At 41.0% G+C, this 22,212-nt stretch overlaps 1 protein-coding gene across 1 annotated transcript in view; it reads left to right on the top strand.

Moving 5' to 3' along the window:
* The first annotated feature begins 5,856 nt into the window (after positions 1–5,856).
* The window catches only part of cyp27a2 (cytochrome P450 family 27 subfamily A member 2), a 32,322-nt gene continuing 15,966 nt past the window's right edge, over positions 5,857–22,212 (top strand). Inside the window, exons 1-5 of the mRNA XM_088606723.1 lie at positions 5,857–6,215; positions 15,403–15,593; positions 17,850–18,049; positions 19,325–19,522; positions 21,472–21,635. Coding sequence (XP_088462849.1) covers positions 5,985–6,215; positions 15,403–15,593; positions 17,850–18,049; positions 19,325–19,522; positions 21,472–21,635 — 984 coding nt within the window. The 5' untranslated portion in view covers positions 5,857–5,984. The remainder of the gene's footprint in view (positions 6,216–15,402; positions 15,594–17,849; positions 18,050–19,324; positions 19,523–21,471; positions 21,636–22,212) is intronic.

A 22,212-nucleotide genomic window follows, 5' to 3' on the forward strand; every position in this document is an offset into this window, starting at 1 on the left:
TTGTGTGATTCTAGAACACGCTACAGTACTGAGCCATGTTGTCGAAGCCGATACTGTCTTCTTTCAACTTTATCTACTATCAAGTGGGCTAGATGGGCTGTATGGCTTCCTCGTTCTTGTTTTGTAACCATTATGTTCTTATGTTTAATAATGGCAGCCGAAATATCAAAGGAAACAGTAAATACTACATAGAGTGTTAACTATGGTAAAGTACAAAATCTGAAATCATTCAAACTTATAGTGGGCTAATGGTTGATGATGATGTATGCATGAATGCTTCAGAGTGAATGTTTAAGAGTGACTATTTCACAAGCATTACAAAGCACATTGTTAAAGGAGTTAGACAGGAGGCACTTGGGAATTGTGAAAATGAAAAGGTGTTTTTGGTGGCTGGGCTTCACAAGGACAATGGGAATGCAGTAAAATCATGCTCAGCATACAGTAGCACCTGAATCAGAACATACCAGAGAATTATATCCATGTCAAGAGACTTCACATAGCGTTTTCTGAAAAGAGCAGAGATGGTTTTTGTCTTGTTAGATGTTTACTCAAGGCGCGCAGAAGTATTTAAGACGACAAACACCACCACCAGCAAACTACTGAGGAGCTACAATCACTCATAGTGTCCTTATGGGTTTATCAGATTAAATTGTATCAGACAATGGTCATAACTTTATGTTATGCTGAATTTTGCCAGGCTTTTGCAGCAATTAAATGAGGTGGAGCACACCACTTCAGATCCACATTACTCACAGAGCATAGAAAGAAGGTAAAGTAAAGAAGCTGGAAGTCTGAGCCTTTCAAAAACAATCTGCAAAGATTGGCAAATTGAAGAAGAGAAGACAAAGTTTCAGCCTTGGTCAGTTATGGCTGATTATCATAGCTACCAACATGGGTGCTCGCTATTGGTCTCTGTTAACATAGTCTGTTTCCCCCAAAAGAGCAAGATGAACCGCTGTAGACATTCCTTCTACATCAACTATGGTGTGTAAGTCTATGATCAGTGAGGTTCTCAGTGCATGTGAAAAGGACAATCAGACTTGTGGATCAATTGCGGACCACAGAGACGGAAAATCTCTAGAAGGAGCTTGTGAACTTCAGTGTTCTGATGAGAACACGGTCTGAGAAAATCGGCCTGTATTGACATCATCTTACTGATTTCTTCTAAATGCGTTTAACAGCACTTTCAAAAAGGTCAAACATATTAAATGAGAAGGCAAATCTAAGTATTCCATGTCTGATGGAATAAGCCATGGTGTTTTGGGCTGAATGGAATGTGTTGCAAATCTCACCTTTTTAATCAGAGAAAAAAAAACAACAACATTTTTATCTCAACATCTTCCTCTTTTATTTATCAGTCCCAAGAAGTGGAGAGAAAAATGTTCACTGTTTGTAATTGATTGATTGCTTGTTATTCATTATAATCAAGGTGGAACAATTATTCATTTCCATCTTTCCATTCATTTTCGAACCACTACATGCAATTCAGAGTCACAGGGGAGCCCAAGTCCATCCTGGCAAGCAACGGACACAAGGCAGTATGCCACTACCAGAATCCTGACCTACTTTTCTTGCTAAAACAGCAGAAGCATGGACATCAGGAACTGTTAAAAATTCTGCGCGTCAGGAGTACTGCTAACTTTCAGCGCTGCATCATTCCTTAACTATGCAAATAACATTGAAATGTATGGAAATTGGGAATAAAGGCTGGGAATGGCCTGAAGGCTAAGAAAATGAGATACAGGGTTGTGCCTTGAAGTAAACTCTATTTTTCACCTCCTCCACCAATGTACAACATACTGCTGAAGCGTGTAATTAAGAGTTGGAATAAATCCATTCTCCTTCAAAGATATGTCATCCACTGCAGAATGAAAGCTGGTGTACCTATTGTGAAAGTTTTAGTATTTTATCATATGCTGTTTATAGTTGAATGACACCTTATTAATCTGCCATTAGACATCATAGACACCTCTGTATTAGTTTATGTTTGTCTGAACTGTACAAAGGTAATATTTCTATATGATATATTGCGGAAACTGAGGATTATTCCTCAGTATTTAGTACCTATTTGAGGAATTATTTCTCTGCTTCGTCCTGGGAGCAAAGTATCACTAAACCCTTCTCCCCATACCCTTCTAAGAAAAGGCACCACTTTTCTACTTCCACTTTGGTTGCCTGCCAGGAGTCTTAACACCATTCCAATACCAATACTGGGTCACAGTCGTCATGGTAACTCCAACAGTACTGTCTATCTTTGTTCTGCAAAGGAACAAGTAACAGGTTTATTCCATGCTGAGAAGAGAAGAAAGAAAACACAATGAAGGCTCCACGGCCGAAGCAACCCATCTGAACTATCTTTGTTCTCTTCCACTGATGTGTTCTCCATCCTGTGTGGTTTTGCAGCACATTATTCTGGCATCATCTTCTAAGAGTTCTATTATTCCCTCTACCTTAACCTCTCTTCCCCTTACCTAAAAAAGAATGGATCCTGAGAACTGTCATGTGTCCTAAGAATTGCAAGTTTCAGGCCTGGTTGTACTGAACAGAATCTTGAAAAACAATATGAACCACTTCGTCAATGGAACCAGACTGAATTCCACCCAGGACTAGACAACACTAGTTTTATTGGTGAAGATCACACCTGCTCTTTGTTTGGCTTCGTAGAGAACCTGTGAAGGACTGTTATATTTGTGTTGGGTGAAGTTAATGCATCCTGTGAAAGCAGAGCTGTAGCAGCAGCTGGTCTGTTGCGACCTTGGACTTTGTGTTTGTGAAAGTTCATATCAGTGACGAGAGGTTGGCCAGACTACACCTTGACAAGATTTACTGTGGCCATGATCCGATCAATACAGTTTATCATCTGTTATAAAATATGCTTATCAGTACAATACCATCGAAACATTTAACATATAATTAATTAAAAATGAGATACAATAGCTGTTTCACTGGAAATGTACGGAAAAAAAAATAAAGAGAATTGAAAATACAGTATTTTTTTAGTGTAAAAGTATTCACCCCCTACCAAAGATGTCCCATTTTGCTGATTAACAGTCTAAATAGTGTATGTAAAGTGTCTATTTTTAATATAAAGTTGGTTCAGACTCCTCCAGTAAGGTTATAATTGTTGCCTTGGAGTTTCTTCCAGACCCCGTGGTTCCTTGTGTAAAAACGTGTCTCCAGTTTTCGGCCCTACATACTCCCCTACTGTATTTTGTCCGTGTGGGGTTTTCCCTGTGCAATGTTTTTTAAAGGTCTCCTGGGTTTCCTTCCACTTTCCAAAGATATCCTGTCCAGGTTATTGTACTGCCCTGTGTAGGCATGTTTGTATTCCCAGTGATGCACTGGCAGTGACCTATAAATCCACCCTATTCGGTTCCCTCTAAGGATAAAGTGGTTACTAAAAAAAGGATGAATGGAATTTCCACATACTTACAGTTTTCTGGCACAAAACGTTCCAACTTCTGGGAGTGGGGGTGGTGCTCGGTTACCAGCGCATCCTGCCGGAGGTGGCACCAACTGGATTGGACAAAGGGGCACAGTACTTGCTTTGGCTGCTGGTATCCCATGTAAAATAAGGACTGTGGAACGCGAGGAGCACTCTCTTATCCGGCACAACACAGAGGGGGGAGCGAGGGAGCTGGAGGAGAGGACTCTGGCGGACCTCAGAGGGAGAATGAAGCACGACGTCGCCAAATGGGGTCTCTCCACGGCGAGGGAGCGCTGGAAGGGACTTTGGGCCCCTGTACAGGGACTGATGGAGTAGAACAAGTGGTAGGGCCTGGAGGGACTCTATAATGGCACAAATCTGCCCCCATCGTCCACTTGCACTGATTAAAAATGGACAATCACCTCTTTCGGAAAGTCCTTTTTTTTTATGGTGGTTTCATAATGTGTCAGCATTAATCGTGTGCAGGTTGTAAGAATGTTGCTCTTTGAAATAAAGTTTATTTTGATTTAAAAAAAAAGTACATCTGTGGACGACGGGAGAAACTTTGATCTCTTTTAGTTTTAGTTATCTTTTTGGTCTAGCCAGCGTTTCATTTCATGTTTCATTATTTTGATTCCTGTGGATTTAACAGGCCATGTACAGAACATTCACAGTAAGTTTAAAGCAGTATCACTTTGACAAAAGTAAATGTTCTAACCTGGAAATCCTTTATTATAATTACATTCTGCTGTCTGCCCCCACTTCTATACAGAATCAGGCAGGTAAAGACTTAAAGAAATATAAACTAATAGGTCAGTTAACAGCTTATTCTCTGGTATATTCCTTGTCAAACTAGTTTGACTTGTGGTGTGCCTTTTAAATGTTATTTTTGTTTCAAATGGAGAGCTTCTGAATATAAGATGATTCATATTTAGAAGCTACATGTGTAAAAGGCAAGGGTGACTCACTTTTTCTTCAAAGAGTATGTGAATAATACAGTATGTAGGCGATAACATTGATCATTCTACCACAAAAATGCATACTGTACATAAAAACTCGGGATCTTTTTGTTTCATGTACAACTACAAAAAATATCTTCAATAACTTCTTAACTCATGTCAATACAGATGTTTCAAAAACATGTTATGTAATATCACATAAGGGTGATATTATCACATAAGTGAGATCTAAAACACTCCATGATAACACTAAAAATGGGAAAGATGGGAAAGCAGCCTTCTAAAAAGCAAAGTAAAAAAAGACGTGCAAATTAACTACTTTGAACCATTTGTATTCTTAAGACACATTTACTGATGAGTAAAAAGGTTTTTGTTACATCATACATACTACTACACCTATCATGTACTTATTTTTAGAGGTAACAGAACCATTCTTCCACCATAAGTAAATGCCTGAAAATAACATTAATTTAGGAATTATCGTTATTTTCTATATAATGATACATAATTATATAGTTAAACATTAAGAAACTGTTGTCTTTATTGAATCTTGCACTGGTAAGCAGTCTAACCTAAGTAGATCATTTAACAGATTTACAAGAACACCAGTATTTGAATACTCGATGTTTTCAATTATTTGAAAACTGATAGTTGTAGCATACAGTAATATATATATATATATTTTGTTTCCTCTCAGAATCCCCACCGACACTCTCTGTAATTCTGTCCTTGTCTGTAAGGGACTGTACTTTTTACTTTGAGCTCAGTGATTGTTCACTCTTCAGAACACTCTTTTGTTTTTAAAAAACACACATTAAAAGCCTTATAAGTATTAAAAAATCGTTAATGTGAATGAATGGAAAGTCTGTAAAATAGCGAATAAAATATATCTCATATTATACTGTGGGTGAACTATCGATTTTGGGTAACATTAAACTCTGTATTTCGGAATAATAATATGAAATGAACAGAAAATATTATATCAGAATTATTTTTGAAAAATTATCATATAACACAGTATTACATTCTGACAGGACGTTAACGTTAAATTTTCACACCAAAAGTTAATTAAATGATTTTTTTTGCCACACAGCCATAGACATAGACATTTTAATCCATATTCTTGTATTTAACTACTGACTACTGAGTTTAATTAAAGTGATGCTCTGGATAATTTGTATGTTTCATATAATCCTATGTTATTTACCAAAATTCACCTTGCACATGTAACCTACTTTATGCATTTCTGGCTTATAGCAGATACAGTAATAACCGTGGTCAGCAGTTCTTATTATGATTATAAATAATTAAGAAAGTTGAGTCACCTTAGCTAAATGATTTTAAAGAATCTGAGGTCACGTCCCGTTAAACAACAACAACAAAAAATGCGTGTTCGTCTTATCTTGATGGGGGTTCGTCTAATTTTCTTTAGGAGTCTGCACAGCCTCCACGTACCGACACTGTACTGTATAGGATAGGAAAATGGGGGCGTGTACAATGGAATTAAGACTTGTGTTGCTGTCGCAAGTTGACTAAACTCATCTGAGGAGTCTTTACGAGTCAATTCAAAGACACTTCGAAGTATATAAGCCATCATCATGGCCAGTGTGGCGTGGAGACCGGTATCACTTCGCTTTCCCAATTTGTTTGTTGCAGGGGCTTTTCAGACTACAAACAGGCTGAAATCAGACATAGGAAAGATAAACTTGGAACAAACAACCAGCCATGGTAAATACAAGGGAATTGAAAATCTTCCAGGACCAAGCTTGGCAACTACAGTGTACTGGCTTTTCGGAAAGGGGTATTCGGACAAGAGTCACGCAATGCAGGTAACGAAAGATTTAAACGTGACACACATTCTTGCAATATGCATTTTACACGAATTTAATTGGGAGTTGTTTTTTTTTGTCCTGAAGCTTTTTTAAAAAAAATCCAGTTTAAAGTTTAGCATTATCCTTACTGGAGATCTGCTACAGTAGTTGCAAGTGGTAAAATTGAACGGTAACAATGTATTAGGCTACTTTTAGATGTAGGTTTTAATCGGACTGTTCCTTTAAAGAAAAAAAGTGTAAATGTTCACAAAAACGCTACTAAACTTTTAAAAGTGAATTTTTCTGCTTGAATTGTTTCCTTATTTTCTTCCTTGTTAGAAAAAACAAACAATCATTCAATGTAGTATTACTGTATATCTTATAAAAGCTGATTGCTTTTTATTGATGACTGTGCAGTTCGTGAATTAAAATTAAAGGTATAGTACGGTATTTGACTTATCTGACTAAGAAGTGATTTGATTCTTAAGTAGTATGTTTTATAAAACGCGTGCATAAGATTTAAATTAAACATGGCAATAATTTGCAGTTTGACGTACTGGACCAGTAGTATAACGAGGAAGGTTAAAAATGGTCACAGTTTTAGGTCTGACCTGTTCTGTCTGATAACTAGCAGCGTCAAAGGTGAACTTTGAATTTGAGTTTGTGCCTAACTTAACACAATTGGGATAATAGTTTAGTTTGTAGCATGTAGAATACGTCTAACCGCTGATCAGCCTTGCCAAACTACAAATAACTCGCATTCACAGGATTTGTATTAATTATTTTCAGTTGTTAACTATATATTTTTTTAATTTTTGGCATCGTGTAAGATCCGCATGCTTTTTAAAATGCCATTGGTAAATGTGTTCAGTTCAGTTCAGAGACTCCGTTATGTCAGTAGCTCGCTACATTCCTAGACCGCTGAACCCTTTTCAAGAGTTTTTGTCTTGTAAATGCTGATCTTTTATTTTGCCTGCGGTTGAAAGTTACATATGTATGACTGTATTAAACGCAGGAACATTAGCTATTTTTCTTATAATTTTGTTTTTAGAGAGGTTACAAAGGACGGGCCATTCGGTTGCTTGTAGCTAATCCCAGAAGCTCTCTCTCTCCTGTGTAGCTTCTTTCAAATACCCACAATTTCAAAAATATCTGGTCTTTTTGAAATCCCTCCAAGCAAGTTTACAGTGCTGTTTATATATAGATTCAGCACGCCTCACGGGTTTTCAGCCTTTTGAGGCTTGCATTTATTTTAATACATTACATCTGCAACTATTCCAAATCACTGTTCCAAGGGAAATTGATTTAGAGGAACTACTAGTGCGCCCCCCTCCCAAACGATACCAGGAAATAGCACTAATTACAATAGGGTTTAAAAAGTTTGATACAATTTAGCTTATTGTCAGCCACTGAACAGGAAATGGCTTGTTTGGTTAGCCATTACAGAGAGAGGTGTTTTGTCTGGGAGTCGAAACAGTCCCTGCTCCGTGCTATTGCTCAGAATGCAGGACAAGAACAGCCTGCAGTGAAGTCTTAGCAGTGCACAAATGACTGCTCACAGTGACACAGGCATCCGGCAATGGTTGACAGTATTGGCAGGTATCTCTGTCCACCAGTTTGACCAACGATCTGGTGCTGGAGGAAAATAGCAAATGGCCTTGGTTACAGTTGGACCAGAACAGGACAGCAGCTTTGAGCTCTGCCCTGGCAGCTCTAAGACTTTCTTGCAACAGAGTCCTCCCTAAGAACTTGTTCCGTATACAGGAATGCTACTGGCAGATGAGGGAGAACATCAAGCTGTACAGAACAACTGTTGCATCCTGTTCATCTGATTACACCTGCGATATGGACAGCAGGGAGGGTCAGGCATTATGGGTAATGGAAACCAAGGACAGCAGGGGCACAGCCAGGCGAAGAATATTGTGTCTAAAGTTAACGGCAGCAAGGCTGATATTTCTTTGATTCTCAGTAACAAGCTGTGTCTTCTGTGAGTTCACGATGTAGGGTCAACATGAAACCATGGGCAGCAAATTGCCCTGCAGTGTTATGACAATCAGGCGTTGTACGGTAACCGGGCCTGCTCTTGTGTAGGACGCGCCCAAAACCTCCTGTGGTGATTTCTGTTTCTCAGTGGAGCATCGCTCTGCTCAGTGTCACGGGTGGAGCGCGGTTGGAAATTAATCACGCATCTATTTTGATTTGATAAATTTCTGTTTACACGAGTTCCGTAACTTCGAAATGTTATCTCATATTGCAGTTTGCTTTTCTACAACTGACTTTTTATTTTTAGGTTGAAGAAGATTTAGTTCTCCTTTAATTTAACTTTTGAGTCTCAAGAACGTTTTCTTCTTTTATCGCCGTCATTGCAGCGTTTGCAAATGGCACATTCATTGAATTCATTTGGCGTTTAAACAAAAACCCCAGTTTATATTTACTGTAGGTTTCCTGTTATTGAGAAACCAATGCAGTTTCCACCAGTGTTGGAAAGCAACTTGACCATTTCCCTTTTGAGAGATTTTATGCAGGTCCAGATCTTTTAAAATATTTATGGTACATTATTGGGTTTGCAGAGGAGGCACTGACTCTTTCTCTTTACCACTGGAGGTGTCAATGACGAACTTAATTTACAATGCCCTGGCTTGGACATGTTTATCAGAGAGTCCCATCTTGGCCACATTCTTCAGGAGGTGATTCAGAGGTGCTAAGGATGATATTCAGAAAGAGTTTTAATAATATTGAGTAGATTAGAACAATTAGAATTTTAATAATAATCCATGCTGCTACAGTACAATAGGAACATTGAAAGTAATAATAATAATAATAATAATAATAATAATAATTGCTTACATTTATATAACGCTTTTCTGGACACTCCACTCAAACCGCTTTACAGGTAACGGGGACTCCCTTCCACCACCACCAATGTGCAGCATCCATCTGGATGATGCGACGGCAGCCATAGTGCGCCAGAACGCTCACCACACATCAGCTATCAGTGGGGAGGAGAGCAGAGTAATTAAGCCAATTTATAGAGGGGGATTGTTAGGAGGCCATGATTGATAAAGGCCGATGGGAAATTTTGGCCAGGACGCCGGGGTTACACCCCTACTCTTTTCGAGAAACGCCCTGGGATTTTTAATGACCACAGAGAGTAAAGTTTTGTAAAGTAAAGTTTTGTTTTTTACCAGATTCTTATAACAATGCAATTTGTTTTTTTCATTTGATGAAGCACCGCAGACAACTTAAAAAGTTCAGCCCTGGGCTGGAGCTAATTTATTATGATGACTTATTAAGTCATATATACAGAAAGCAATACAGACTGCAGAAAGAGTTTCTGTTGACATTTTCATCAAGCAAGGAAGTTGCACAATCAAAAGCCATTGGAAACTGAATTGGGTAATTCTGTTAGGATCAGGGCCTATCGGTGATCCCAGAGAGCCCAAATCCATTAAGTCTTACAGATCATCTATTTGAAGACAGCCTCTGTTAATCAATTATTAAACAAATCAATTATTGTAATTCAGAGGTCTGAGACTATGACCTATGACCTATACGTGCATAGGTAGAGTCTAAGGCATCCATTTTCTACTGCTTTATCCAATATAGGGTCAGGGGGGCGGTGTCTATACCACCAGGCAATTGGGTATAAGGCAGGATACACCCTGGACATCTTTGGTAGTTCGTGAATACTTTTGCAAGGCACTGTACTTTCAATTCTGTTTATTTTTTCCATAACTTTCCAGTGTAACTGCTATCCAATCACTTTTTTAATGGATAAAATGTTAAATGTTTTGATGGAATCATAGAGATTTCATATCACTAATAAGTATAGTTTGGATGTAAGGACTGTAAGAAAAAATAGAACAGAACTTCAGTTTCCTGATCTTGTTGTGATTTCTCAGTCTGCGTTCCTGAAGTGGTAAAAACCTCTGGGTCTGAGAAGGTCAGAAACCATACCTTAAAGCCGATCAGATTATGATTTGATTAGGAATCATCATGTCCCCTAATGCTTTTCTTACTCATGTTTTTCTAACATTTTGTGTTGTTAGGAAAAAGGTTTAGATCAGTGCAGGCATTCATTCTAGTAGCCTCCCAGGCAAAATGAGTAAGGAAGCAATTATTCATCATGTTTGACATCTATTTCAGCTTGACATTCCCGATGTTCATGTAATGCTACAACTTGGGGAAAACAAACATTCAGGATTTCAGTATGGAAGACTGTATTGTAACGGATGGACAGTATTATGCTGTCACAATGCGTAGTTCTGGACCCTATGCAGACGGTATAATCCGGAAGTGACTGGAATAAGACTTAAAGAGAAACGCAGTAGGAGAAGGACGGGATGGCAGACAGGGGGGCGTGACTGTGGCGATCTGGTGCTCGAGGGGGCGTGGCGCAGGCGAACAGGTCCAGATCAGTCCAAAAGAGGGTATCCGGGGCGCGGTCCAAGCACCAAAACCGGGAGGTCGTTCCAAGACGGAAAAATAAAACAGGAACATGGAACAAGGAGATTAAAAGGGGGTGACGAGGCCAGGCGCTCTGAGCCCCGGACTCAGCTGGGTCAGGACGCCCTTAGGAAGCCTATGTCCTCAAGCCGCGGACGTAGGGCGACTTGATGGTAGGCGGGCCTCCGGGCGTCCGTCTTCCAGTGCAGAGCGGAAGAGCCCGGCTTAAATAAAGACGGACAAAACAGGGGGCAGGTGCGTGTAATCAACTAAAATACGAAAGGGCCAGAGCGCCCTTAAGAGGAGGGATTATGATCGTGACATATGCTCCTATCACATCTCTCCATCTTTATTCTACCTAATCTATTTTTCGGGTTTCCCCATTGTGTTCTTTTATAGCAGCATTCTCTTTCTGACGGAGGTCACTTGCAGATTGTCTCGTGATTCCTCCTCTTTTTGTTTTTAGTTGAAATGGTTTTTGAATGTCTTCCCCAGGCCGACGTGCCTTCTCCTTCAGCTGTGATCCACTCGAAGGAATATACAGTATGTTGGGACATGGGGAAAGCTGGAGCTTTTCAGAACACCATGTGTTCAGCCTTCCGTTGTGTTTATGGATCAAAGTTTCCGGTTATTCACCCTTATTTGGTACAGGCAGGATACCTGAGGAAATTATTGATGTGGTCTTACCTTTCAGTTTGTTTTCCGTATTATGGCTGTATTTTCCCGTAACGCTTAGAGTTGATTGGTCCAATAGTTTCTGCACTAGATTAGTTTGCATGAAAGACAACATATAGTACTGACAGAGACGGGGGCCACCCAAGAAGAGCTTCCAGCAGCTGGTGCTCTAGGTGAACCATGCAATCAACACTCCCCTAAGGTTTACAAACTGGTTGGTAAAACCTTTTTTTTTCACTCTTTTTTTAGAGCCGAAGTTCTGAGGTTTAATCATTCAGTTTGTCCTTCTGTCCAACCATCTGTTGAGTTGTGCAAACTCAGTTGCTGGTTTTTCTTTTTTAGATCCAGTGTTCCAGTGATTTCATGTTCTGTTGACACTGTGGCAAGTTTAACAAGCCTCTCTTGCACCATTGTTAAAGTCAGATGTATGATTAATTATAGATTTGAATAGCTATGCTCCCCACTAGCTATAGAAATGGGCAAGTTCACAAACTACAGTACTTATTCAGGAATGTAATGTGCCTGGAGTTTTGAAAAAGCCTGAAGCTCATTCCATTAAAACTGCAGCATCAATATCTTTTTGAATTTCCACATCAGTGCTTCCCTTATGTTTTGCTGTTTTCTTTTGCAAGCTGTGGGTAGACAGTAGTATAAAAAGCCAAATGTGGACTCTGGCTGCTGTTGAAATCTTCCATCAAAAGAGTATATGATGGTATAGAGGACTTCAGAAATCCCATGAGAAATTCACTTTGAAACTCTGCTTTGAATGGGTTTGTGTTGTCCTTTATTTTCCCTCAAACCCCCTTCATCACTTGTGAATTTCCCCAGAATGTTTTTTTTTTGTGGTCTGCTTTCTTTAACGGCAGCATGTAGGTTCAAGTGGTTCTCCCAAAGCTGCACAGAAGTTAGATTAATCTTGTAATGGATAATTGACCACAAAACGTGTGAAATCACAAATTGGACTTTGGAAAGGATGTGTACAAGGGCTTCAGCAACAGAACGTGCTGTACTGCCGCAGTAAATATTGTGTCATCAGAAATTTCAATTAGAGCATCATTTACAAAACCAGGCATCTCAGAGGCCTACCTTCTAGAGACCCAGAAACCCAGAATGCTAACCCTGTTACCAGAAATCCTTATAATACCTCAGCAGGCCAACAACCGAGATGCCCAGCATCAAAAATGAACAGAATGCAACCCAAAGTTACCAGAGTAATGGGTATGCCTCTCACACCCCACCCAGTTACCTAAATAGTTCAGTTTCTACCTGTTGTTTTTTTTTCAGTTTTATGACCTCTTAAGTCTCTGCAATATTATCAAATGCATCCTGACAAATGACAAAAAGCAGTTTTTAGCGCTTATTCCTTATATGTAGGTCTGTTATACGAAAGAAGTTCCTAACTTTGCAGATGTTGTAACAGAAGAGTTCCAGAGATCACGGTGCCCTGCTCCTATCACAGCCTTTAGATAAGATAAAGTTTCAAGGATAAAATTCCACATGACTAACAAGGAGTTTAATCACAGATGTCCATAATAGGAAAGAAAAAATGAGAAATGCAGTAGTGAATAAGTATTCAATCCCAGGGCTATTGCGGACCTAGATGAATTTGGGTGCACATTGCTAACACTTGAGATGCCTCTGGGTGCAATAACAGTGGTTCGCATGATTTCAGAATAAATGCACAAGTCTCTGTAAGACAGGTAGTGAATTTCAAGCAAATATTCAACTGTGAAGACCAAGGAGCTTTCAAAACACCTCTGCAATTGTCATGACCTCTACAGCTAGATGGCGCTCCTACTTTGTCCTGTTCCTAGTTTCCCTGTGCTTTGCTTGTCCCGGTGTGTCTTTGTGTGGGGCTATATATTTCCGGGTCACCCTTTCCTCCTCACTCACCATTGAGGGTTCGGTTGTCCTGGGACCCGCCTAGCACCAGGTCACACCTGAAGAAGGCTCCACGGCCGAAATTTTGTGTTTTCTTTCTTCCCTTTTCAGCATGGAATAAACCTATTACTTGTCTCTGGTAAGGCCTATGCCCTCAGGCATCTCTGTAGCCTGGTAGTAGGTGGGCCTTGGGACATTGATGTTCCAATGCTGAGCCCAGAGCACTGGATCTCCTAGGCTTATATACAGAAGTCAATATACAATACACACCAAGAGCTAATGCACACATCAGACTTACAGAGATTTCAGGAAAGGTTAGAGCACCCTCTAAAGAAAGGATGTCAACCCTGACAAAGAGTATTAAAACATTTCAAAGACCTTTAATATCTCGATGAGTATGGTGACTCAAATCTTTGTGAAGCACAAGAGACCCAGACACTGTCTAGATCAGGCTGAGCAGTGGGTAAGGAGGAAACTGGTTAGGGATGCCACTGTGAGGTCAATGGCACTTTTGTTCAGTGACTGAGATGGGAGAAAATGTCCATAAGTCAATAATAAGACTTCTGTAATGGGATTTGTATGAAACTGAGTATCTCAGGTCCCACAGGGGGCTTATAATAGAGTATGTAAATGATACTGCAGACATTTGACAAAAGGTATTTTGGAGAGACCAGACAAAATATATTTCTTATAGCCTTTGAAGTCTTCATTTACTGTAGCATTCAGGTATTTTGAATAAAATGTGTATTGAAATTCATGGTATCATTGGTAGAGTCAAAGTATGAACAAGTAGAGGTTAACGCAATGCTTAAAGTTAAAAAAAATGATTTAGGTACAATATAAGGAAGACTGAGAAAAGGTGCAGGGATTGACGTTTGTTTTGGTCTAATTTTCAGCATGGAATTAACTCTGCTTGTACCTTTGCAGACTTATGCAGCTATTCACTCAAAACTCTCTCTCTATCCTGTGTGTAATGTATACACAATTTTTAAAAGTAAATATTTACTCAAAAAGTGAATGCCCCAGCTTAACGTTCTTAAGGATGAAAAACAAAATCTCAATGAAAACTGCAAAGTAAAATAAAATGCTAAAATGTTAATTGCCTAACTATTTATCCCCTTTGCTATGACATACTATACCTAAAATAGTCCCTAAGTACAAAATTGCTTTGACAAGTCATACAATTAGATGAATGGTCTTTGTGCACAATAATAATGGTTCACACGATTTCAGAATAAATAACACCTGTCTCTATAGAACCGGTCTTGCCCTTCTCAGGCTTGGCATGAATTGCAAGCACAAATTCAACCATGGAGACCAAGAAGCTTATAAAACATCTCTGGGATAAAGTTGTCGAAAGGCAGAGGTCAGGAAAAGGGCATAAAAAAATCCAAAACGCTGAGCTTTAACCTTTGGGCATAGTGAATTTGCAACTTAATTAGAACTTAATTCTTCCCTGCAATGAAAAAGTTTGGAATGCAATAAGGATTTATCGAGATGTGTAGGCGGCCTGGTTTTTGGACAGAAATATCATAGGTGCTCTTCAAAAGGTAAATGTGCTTACATTCCTAACATGTGTAGGTTATTAAAACTCAGGTTACTACATGTTTTTATATGGCTATTGAATTGGAAATGATGAACAATGCTCCATTCAGATGCCAATATATTAACCAACATACTCAAATGCAACTAAATATGGACAATACGGCAGCATATTATTGCTGTAACATGAATTTACACCCACAGTGCTTCAGCTCAGAGTGGTATGAGCTCCTTTTATGTCTTTGGGAAGATAAACTATGAATGTTAAAACTTAACCAGATATATGCTGTACATAAATAAATAAATCTTTTTTTTCAAGTGATCTGCTGTTATGGTATTCCATATTCAATGGACCAGACGGATTTTCCTTGGTTTAAAAGTAACAGGAGTTTTTGAGCTCCAGGTTGAAATGTTGGTTTGGAAAGTTTGTTTTTTTCCGTCTGAAAAAGATGAGCTGAAACTTAAGTAGACTGAAATGTTAAACAAGCAATTAGCGCACCACGGCAACCAAAAGCATGTAGAACAGGCCCTACAGTAATACAAGCTCTTTTATTAGAGGGGGCAGCAAACTTTTCCTTGTTTCTTTTTTTCATGGTGTGCTTGGTTCTGAAAGCAAATGTGTGAAGGTCTGTTACCTGTGTTATGTGATTTGTTCCTCAAGGTCGAGCACAAGAAGCTGTACGGTCCGATCTGGCGTTCTCGGTTCGGTCCCTTTGAAGTAGTTAATGTGGCGACTGCAGACCTGATAGCCCAAGTGATCCGACAGGAGGGTAGGTACCCAGTCCGTACCGACATGCCACATTGGAAGGAATACCGTGACCTGAGAGGGCAAGCATACGGCCTGCATGTGGAGTAGGTATTTTTTTTATTTTAATCTACATTCTCATACGTGGCGGCGTAGTTTCATTACAACTGAAAAATGACAGCAAAGTAATGGTGCAGTAGAAGTGCTAAAAGGTCACGAAAATGTTCTTTATCCTTAAAAAATGCCTTAAGCTGTACGGCTGTGTCAGAATCATTTGCTTTAATGCAGTAAAACTGATGGCCCAGTTGACTTGTTAGCATTTTCCAGCTTCCCCTGAGAATCAAAAGCATTGGTTAACGAAGGTGTATTCCCCGAAATCTTAAGTACAGAAGGAAAGCAAAAGTCTTCCCTTCCTGAGACCCATCTGGAGGCCAAAGACTGAATGCTGTTCATAGACTTTAGTTCAGCATTCAATCCCCCAACGAATGGTACACAAGCTGTCCTCACTGGGTCTGAAAACTCCACTGTGCAACAGGTCCTAGGCTGTCAGGATTCATGGTAACACCTCCCACACCATCGTTCTGAACAGTGGTCAGCCCACTGCTGTATACCTTGCTGACCCATGACTGTGTTGCCAAATACAGCAGTAATCATATCATCAAGTATGGTGATGACACCACAGTCGTGGGCCTCATCACTAACAGCGATGAATCAGCCCACAAGGATGAAGTGGAGCCTGGTGTAAGGCCAACAATCTGTCTCTCAGTGGTCAATCAAAGATGATGGACCTCAGAAGGACTCCTGCCGGTGGAGTTAGTGCACAGCTTCAAGTTTCTGGGAGTGCACATCACAAAAGACCTCTCTTGGACCCACAATACATCACACTTAGTTAAAAAGGCACAACAGCGTCTCCACTTCTTGAGGAGATTGAAAACAGCCGGACTAGCACCCCCCCCTCCTCATTCTCACAAGCTTCTATAGGTGCGCCATCGAGAGTATCCTGACATGCTGCATCACCATCTGGTATGGGAACTGCACTGTCTCCGCCTGGGGAGCTCTGCAGCGTGTGGTGAATACAGCCCAGTCCACCACCAGGACTTCACTGCCCACCATCCAGTGCACTTACAGCAAGCAGTGTGCCAGGAGAGCACCATCATCAAAGACCCCTCTCACCCTTTTCACAGTCTCTTTACACCCCTGCCTTCTGGAAGACGGTATCGCAGCCTGTTAGCCAGCACCACCAGGCTCAGAAATAGCTTTTTTGTCCCCACAGACTGTTAGATTACTGAATTCCAGACAGCACATGGACCACCCACCCACTGCTGTACTATCACTACCATCTCGATGACTGTATGCCCTGAAATGTTTGCCCTGTCGTATTGTGCAGGGCATAGACATAACACCATTGTCTGCACTTGTCTCCTGTTCCCCCCTACACCACCCCTGTATTTCAAAATGCTTATTTGCACATTACTACTGTAAATATCCATTTATCAATGTATTTATCTGCTCATTACACTATTTTATTCTTATTTATTTACCTATACTATAAACCCCCCCTCCTGTGTTGTTCTGTGACATTATTCTGATTGTTCTAGTGTATTGTGCACTGTGGCCCAGGAGGAACTAGATTTCGTTCTCTCCTGTATATTGTATAAGTGTAGAAAGACAATAAAGAGGACCTTGAATTGAGGTCACATGTAAGAGAAAATCAACTATTCTGTTTCTTAGGGGAATATTCCCTGTGTGAAGACCCCACTGCCATCGAACAAGTCCCTTTCTTCCAGCAAATTAGTTACAGATTGTTACAAAATGGGGGGAAAAAAAAACATCCGTTCCAAATAGTCACGTTTACTGCTTTCTAACGGTCCTTGCTAATCAAACTATTGATAATTCCTTTTTTCATTAAACCAGCTAAAAGAGTGAGACAAATAGGAGTTTAGACAATAATAATCATACCCCCTGAAATGGTAAATTTGCCAATATACCAGAGCTGTTGGTTTAGTTAGAGGCACTCAAATTTGTTGTTCTATTTTCACAAAAGGCTTGTCAGGTAATAAGTCAGGCACACTGGGTTAAACAAATATTAACATTTAAAAAAAACTTAACGACACCACTAAGCATTAGGTTTCTGACCCAGTATGACTTTGTAAATTCCCCAGGTCCTTTCTTGCTTTGAAGCTGAGAACTGTCAATGCCGATGCTAGCCAAATTTTAATGATTGGCTCCAGATCCTTGAGATCCTGTAGTTCAATAGTCACTTCTGAGAACTACAACAATAGGGTTTTGCTACTGCATCTGCGGAACTGAGAGGGTAAGTCTCCACGACTCACTGTCACTCAGACTTTCTGCCTGACTCACAGTACAGGACCAGAGTGGTACAGAATCCGCAGCGTCTTGAATCCCAAGATGCTGAAGCTGCACGAGGCATCAGCTTATGCTCCGGTGATCAACAAGGTGGTCTCTGACCTTCTACAACGAATCTACAGTCTCCGTCAGCGCAGTCCAGATGGCACTAGGGTCAGCAACCTGACGGACGAGCTTTACAGATTTGGGTTTGAAGGTATGAACGAGCTTCCATTAACGACGTCAAAACTGTTTATTAAGCGGTGCAAATCATTTTTAAATTTCCCCAGTCTTTTTTAGTTAGTCATTTCTCCTTTGATATCTTAACCTAATTTTGATGCTCCAGTTAAAACAGACAATAGTCATTTGTGCAGCTTATGCAAATGTTTTTGGCACAGGGATATCAGCTGGTTTTTGTGCCATAGTCATTGTACTTTTTTTCACGATTACAACACAGAAATTAAATAATTGGACCAACTAAAGACAGACTTGTGGGAATGAAAGTCAAAAGATCCTTCATCTCTCCAAGAACTGAACTCCTTATTACTAGGGTGCAAACCATTATCCATCCATCCATTTTCTAACTGCTTTATCTAAATCAGGGTCGTGGGGAAGCTGGAGCCTAACCTGGCTAGTAATGGGCACAAGGCAGGGTACACCCTGGACAGGACGCCAGTCCATCTCTGGGCAAACGCACACAGACCCAGACATAGACACATCCACACACCAGGGCCAGTTTTCCCAGAAGCCAATTAACCTACCAGTATGTCTTTTGATCTGGGAGAGGAAACCAGAGCACATAGACAAAACCCATGCAAAACATTGTGTGTCACTAGTTTCTGAAGAAGGGGGGCGAGTGCTGCTTGGCAATGCAGGTGGTGGATCTCTTGACGTTCTGGGTTGCAGTCCATGTGTTCCTCGGTGTTAATTAAAGTATTTAAATAACCTGAACCGAAGCTGCGCATGCAATTTCAAGCTGGTTACAAAGAAAGCTACCAGCAGGATGTGACACCTGATCATAGCCTATTGTTGTAACAGAAAAATAAGTTCTGGATCCCGAGATGAAGTTAAACAGATGAGTTTATTGCATGCAGGGAACAATAAAACTGAAGTATGGTTCAAAGTGGCGGTACAAAACTTCCAGTTTATATAGCCCTTTGCTGCCGCTTCTGACGTAGCTCATTATTATGGTAAAGAGGGGGAGGTCATGGTGTTCGGACAGTTTACAGACTTTGGCCAAATGTTCAGTGTTAGTTTCCCTTCCCTAGGGGGTTTCCTAGCTGGCATCTGGAATCCTTATCAGTTATCCCGCTTTTCTGCCATAACTCTAGCCTGTGACTTAGAAGTCCAGTCCTCATCCAGAAAGGAATCAGTTAACCCCTTCTTCACATCTTGTGTCTTTCTTCACTATTAAACACCGGGACAGTTGTTGAAGCCATAGGGGCTGCACATCTGTGGATTTTCATTGATTTGTCCCGTCTCTGCGTTTCAGGCATCTCCTCCATCCTGTTTGAGACACGCCTGGGCTGCTTGGACGAGGAGATTCCCCCCGACACGCAGAGGTTCATTCAGGCTGTGGGGGAGATGCTCCGCCTCTCGGAGCCCGTCCTGTTCTTCCCCAGGTGGACCCGCTCCTTTCTGCCTTTCTGGGAGAAGTTTGTGAGCTCCTGGGACGACCTCTATGATGTTGGTAAGGGTGCTGACAGTGGGGCTGGAGGGCTATCATGGGCTGCTCATTAATCGTTAATCAATCATTTCACTAAATTAATTTCATTAATCTGAAACACCTTTGCATTGTCTATTATTCTGTTATTGTGACAGCACAGTATAGTGCATGAGGAAACTCTCCATGAAACGTTTAACCTGTTTTGTGCCACTGTTTGAGTACCTGGGTACAGTGCTGCTTGATTTTGGTTTTGGTAGATTGAAAATGTAATCATAAGACTATGAGTGGGCATTGGGCCCATCTGGCAATTTTTTTAGCTTTTTTAGCTTATTAATCCATTATTCTTTGGGTCCCAGCAGATATTTCAATAGCCTATTTTACTACAACAAAATCACTTCCCTTTCAATTTTACTTCTTTGGTGATTTTTACCATGAAATGTCCTCTTTAGTTTTGATATACTGTATTTGCAACACATGTGCCAGTGGTTAATAAGAAAAGCATTCCCCCAGAGGTTAAATGTGAAGAGATGGGAGGGACAGAAAAATACCTGAGCTCGAAAGACATTTGCTTTGTCTTGAACTTGGCAGCGCTGTGCTTGAATAATTTACAGCTTTCGATTCCAGCTTGTTAAGTGCTGTTAAATAGGCTAATGATCATAAACATACAATGGTGTGCTTGTTCTTTCAAGTCACTACTCTTAAGATGGTGCCAATGAGAAATACTGGGTGATTTGCTAGACATCTGAAATTAGTTTTTACCTGTAATGTAAAGACAATTTACTTTTCATTGTGAAAAGGTTTGGAGGGACCAATTACCTACATGTATGTACAGGCATGGGTGTACTGTAATTGGCTGGCTTTGTGCACACTTGATGCATGATCAGTGGGAGCCAGTGTTAGTCCTCGGTGTGAGGTCTCTAACTCTCACATTCTCCAAAACCTTTTTGTGTGTGGTGTGGTGGGGACCTTTCATTTTTTGGGAATTATGATCTCCAATACCCTTAAATGGAACATTTATTGTGCCACCAGTATCACAAAGAAAATGAGGCAGAGATGGTACTTTTTGCACCAACTGAAAATCTTTGGTGTCTCTGATAGTTTTATAGAGCTAGTATGGAGAGAATTCTGACTGCCTCTATAACTGTTTGGTTTGGCAAAATGTCTGCTCGTTCCAAGGGTGTCACAGATGTCGGAAAGGACGAACCGTGGAATGACAGGAAAGCGAGACGGGGGATAGCCCGGGCTCAGCTCTTCAGGGAATGGCGTATAGAAACCTATGCCCTCAGGTAGCGGACGTGGGGCAACCTGGTGCTAGGCAGGTTTCAGGACATCCGAACATCAATGCTTAGCGAAGGCGAATGAAAGACCCAAAAATATATAGCCCCAGAGAGAGAGAAACACCGGAAGGACACCAAAGCACCGGAAACAAGAGACAGGACAGAGAAGGAGCGCCCTCTGGCTGCAGAGGGCATGACAAAGGGGACACTGTGGTGTGTTCACACTGCGGAGAGGTTCATTGGATGTCATCTTTTCTGATGACCCCTCCCTCACAGGTTACCACCGGTTTCATAAACTTCCCTCGGGAAGAGGCTATCGGTTGTAATGATTGCGCTCATGTGAGTGCTGTTTTCTAGTTCCCACAACACCACAGCTGGAGGCAAACTTGCCACAACTTCTCCCCTGGAGAGGGACAGTTATCACTGTCGTCCCCCTGGGTTGAGCACCCTCCTCCATGAGACATCTCCCAGCTGAAGGCCAAAGCCTACAGATCTCTGTTTTTCTCTAAAGGAACCTACTTTTTGTTGCTGGAATTATGATTGTCTCCTGAAATGAATGTGCATGAATGTGATGACAGTTCTTTCCTCCAGAACAAAGAGTTGTCATCCAAGCAATGACGTCTCCATCACCTGCTGAAGGCAGCAGGAGGTGAACGAACAGTGACTTGTTCTTACATCTGGCTGTTGTTGTTGCAGCAAAGAGGCTGATTGATAAAAAGGTGAAGGAGATGAGCGAGAAAATTGAAAAAGGTGAAACTGTAGAGGGGATGTACCTCACCTACCTGCTGTCCTCCAAAAAACTGTCGCTGGACGAAATCTATGTCAGCATCACAGAACTACTGCTGGGAGGAGTGGACACGGTGAGTGCTGTCTTGTTTCTAGTGAAACTATATTTTATTCTTGCTCAATGTGATAAAAAAATTAAGAAAAAGGAAATTCCATTCATGCCACACCCAGTGGCTCATCGGGCCAGAACTTATCCTGGCTTCTAGGTGTGAAGCGATCTGAACACTCAGCGTTCCCCTGTCCACTAGAGGGCCTCTCGCCAGCACACACTGGTTCTTGTTTATACAGCTGAGTGGACTGGAGAGATATGGATTAAATAAACTGTAATGGAGGCGTTCTTTCCGGACCCTATGCAGACGACACAATCTGGGTAGAGTGAGGAAAACACGGGGGAAAAAAGCACGCAGGTGTTGGGAATGAAAACGGAGGGCATGTCCATGGTGCGTAGGTGTTCTGGGGGGTGAATCCAAGGCAAACTGTCCAAAAGGGTGTCCAAAGGGAAATCCAAGACGAGGCAAATGTCCAGAGCTGAGCGGTCCATCAGAGACGAAGACAAATGGGATTAAAAACCGGAGCGGGATCGGTTCGGGGGGAACAAGGGGGGAATGGGACCAGACGCTATAGGTCCTGGACTCGCCTGGTACAGGAACC

Source organism: Lepisosteus platostomus, chromosome 14 (assembly GCF_059453375.1).
Source record: "Lepisosteus platostomus isolate fLepPlt1 chromosome 14, fLepPlt1.hap1, whole genome shotgun sequence".
Taxonomy (NCBI): Eukaryota; Metazoa; Chordata; class Actinopteri; order Semionotiformes; family Lepisosteidae; genus Lepisosteus; species Lepisosteus platostomus.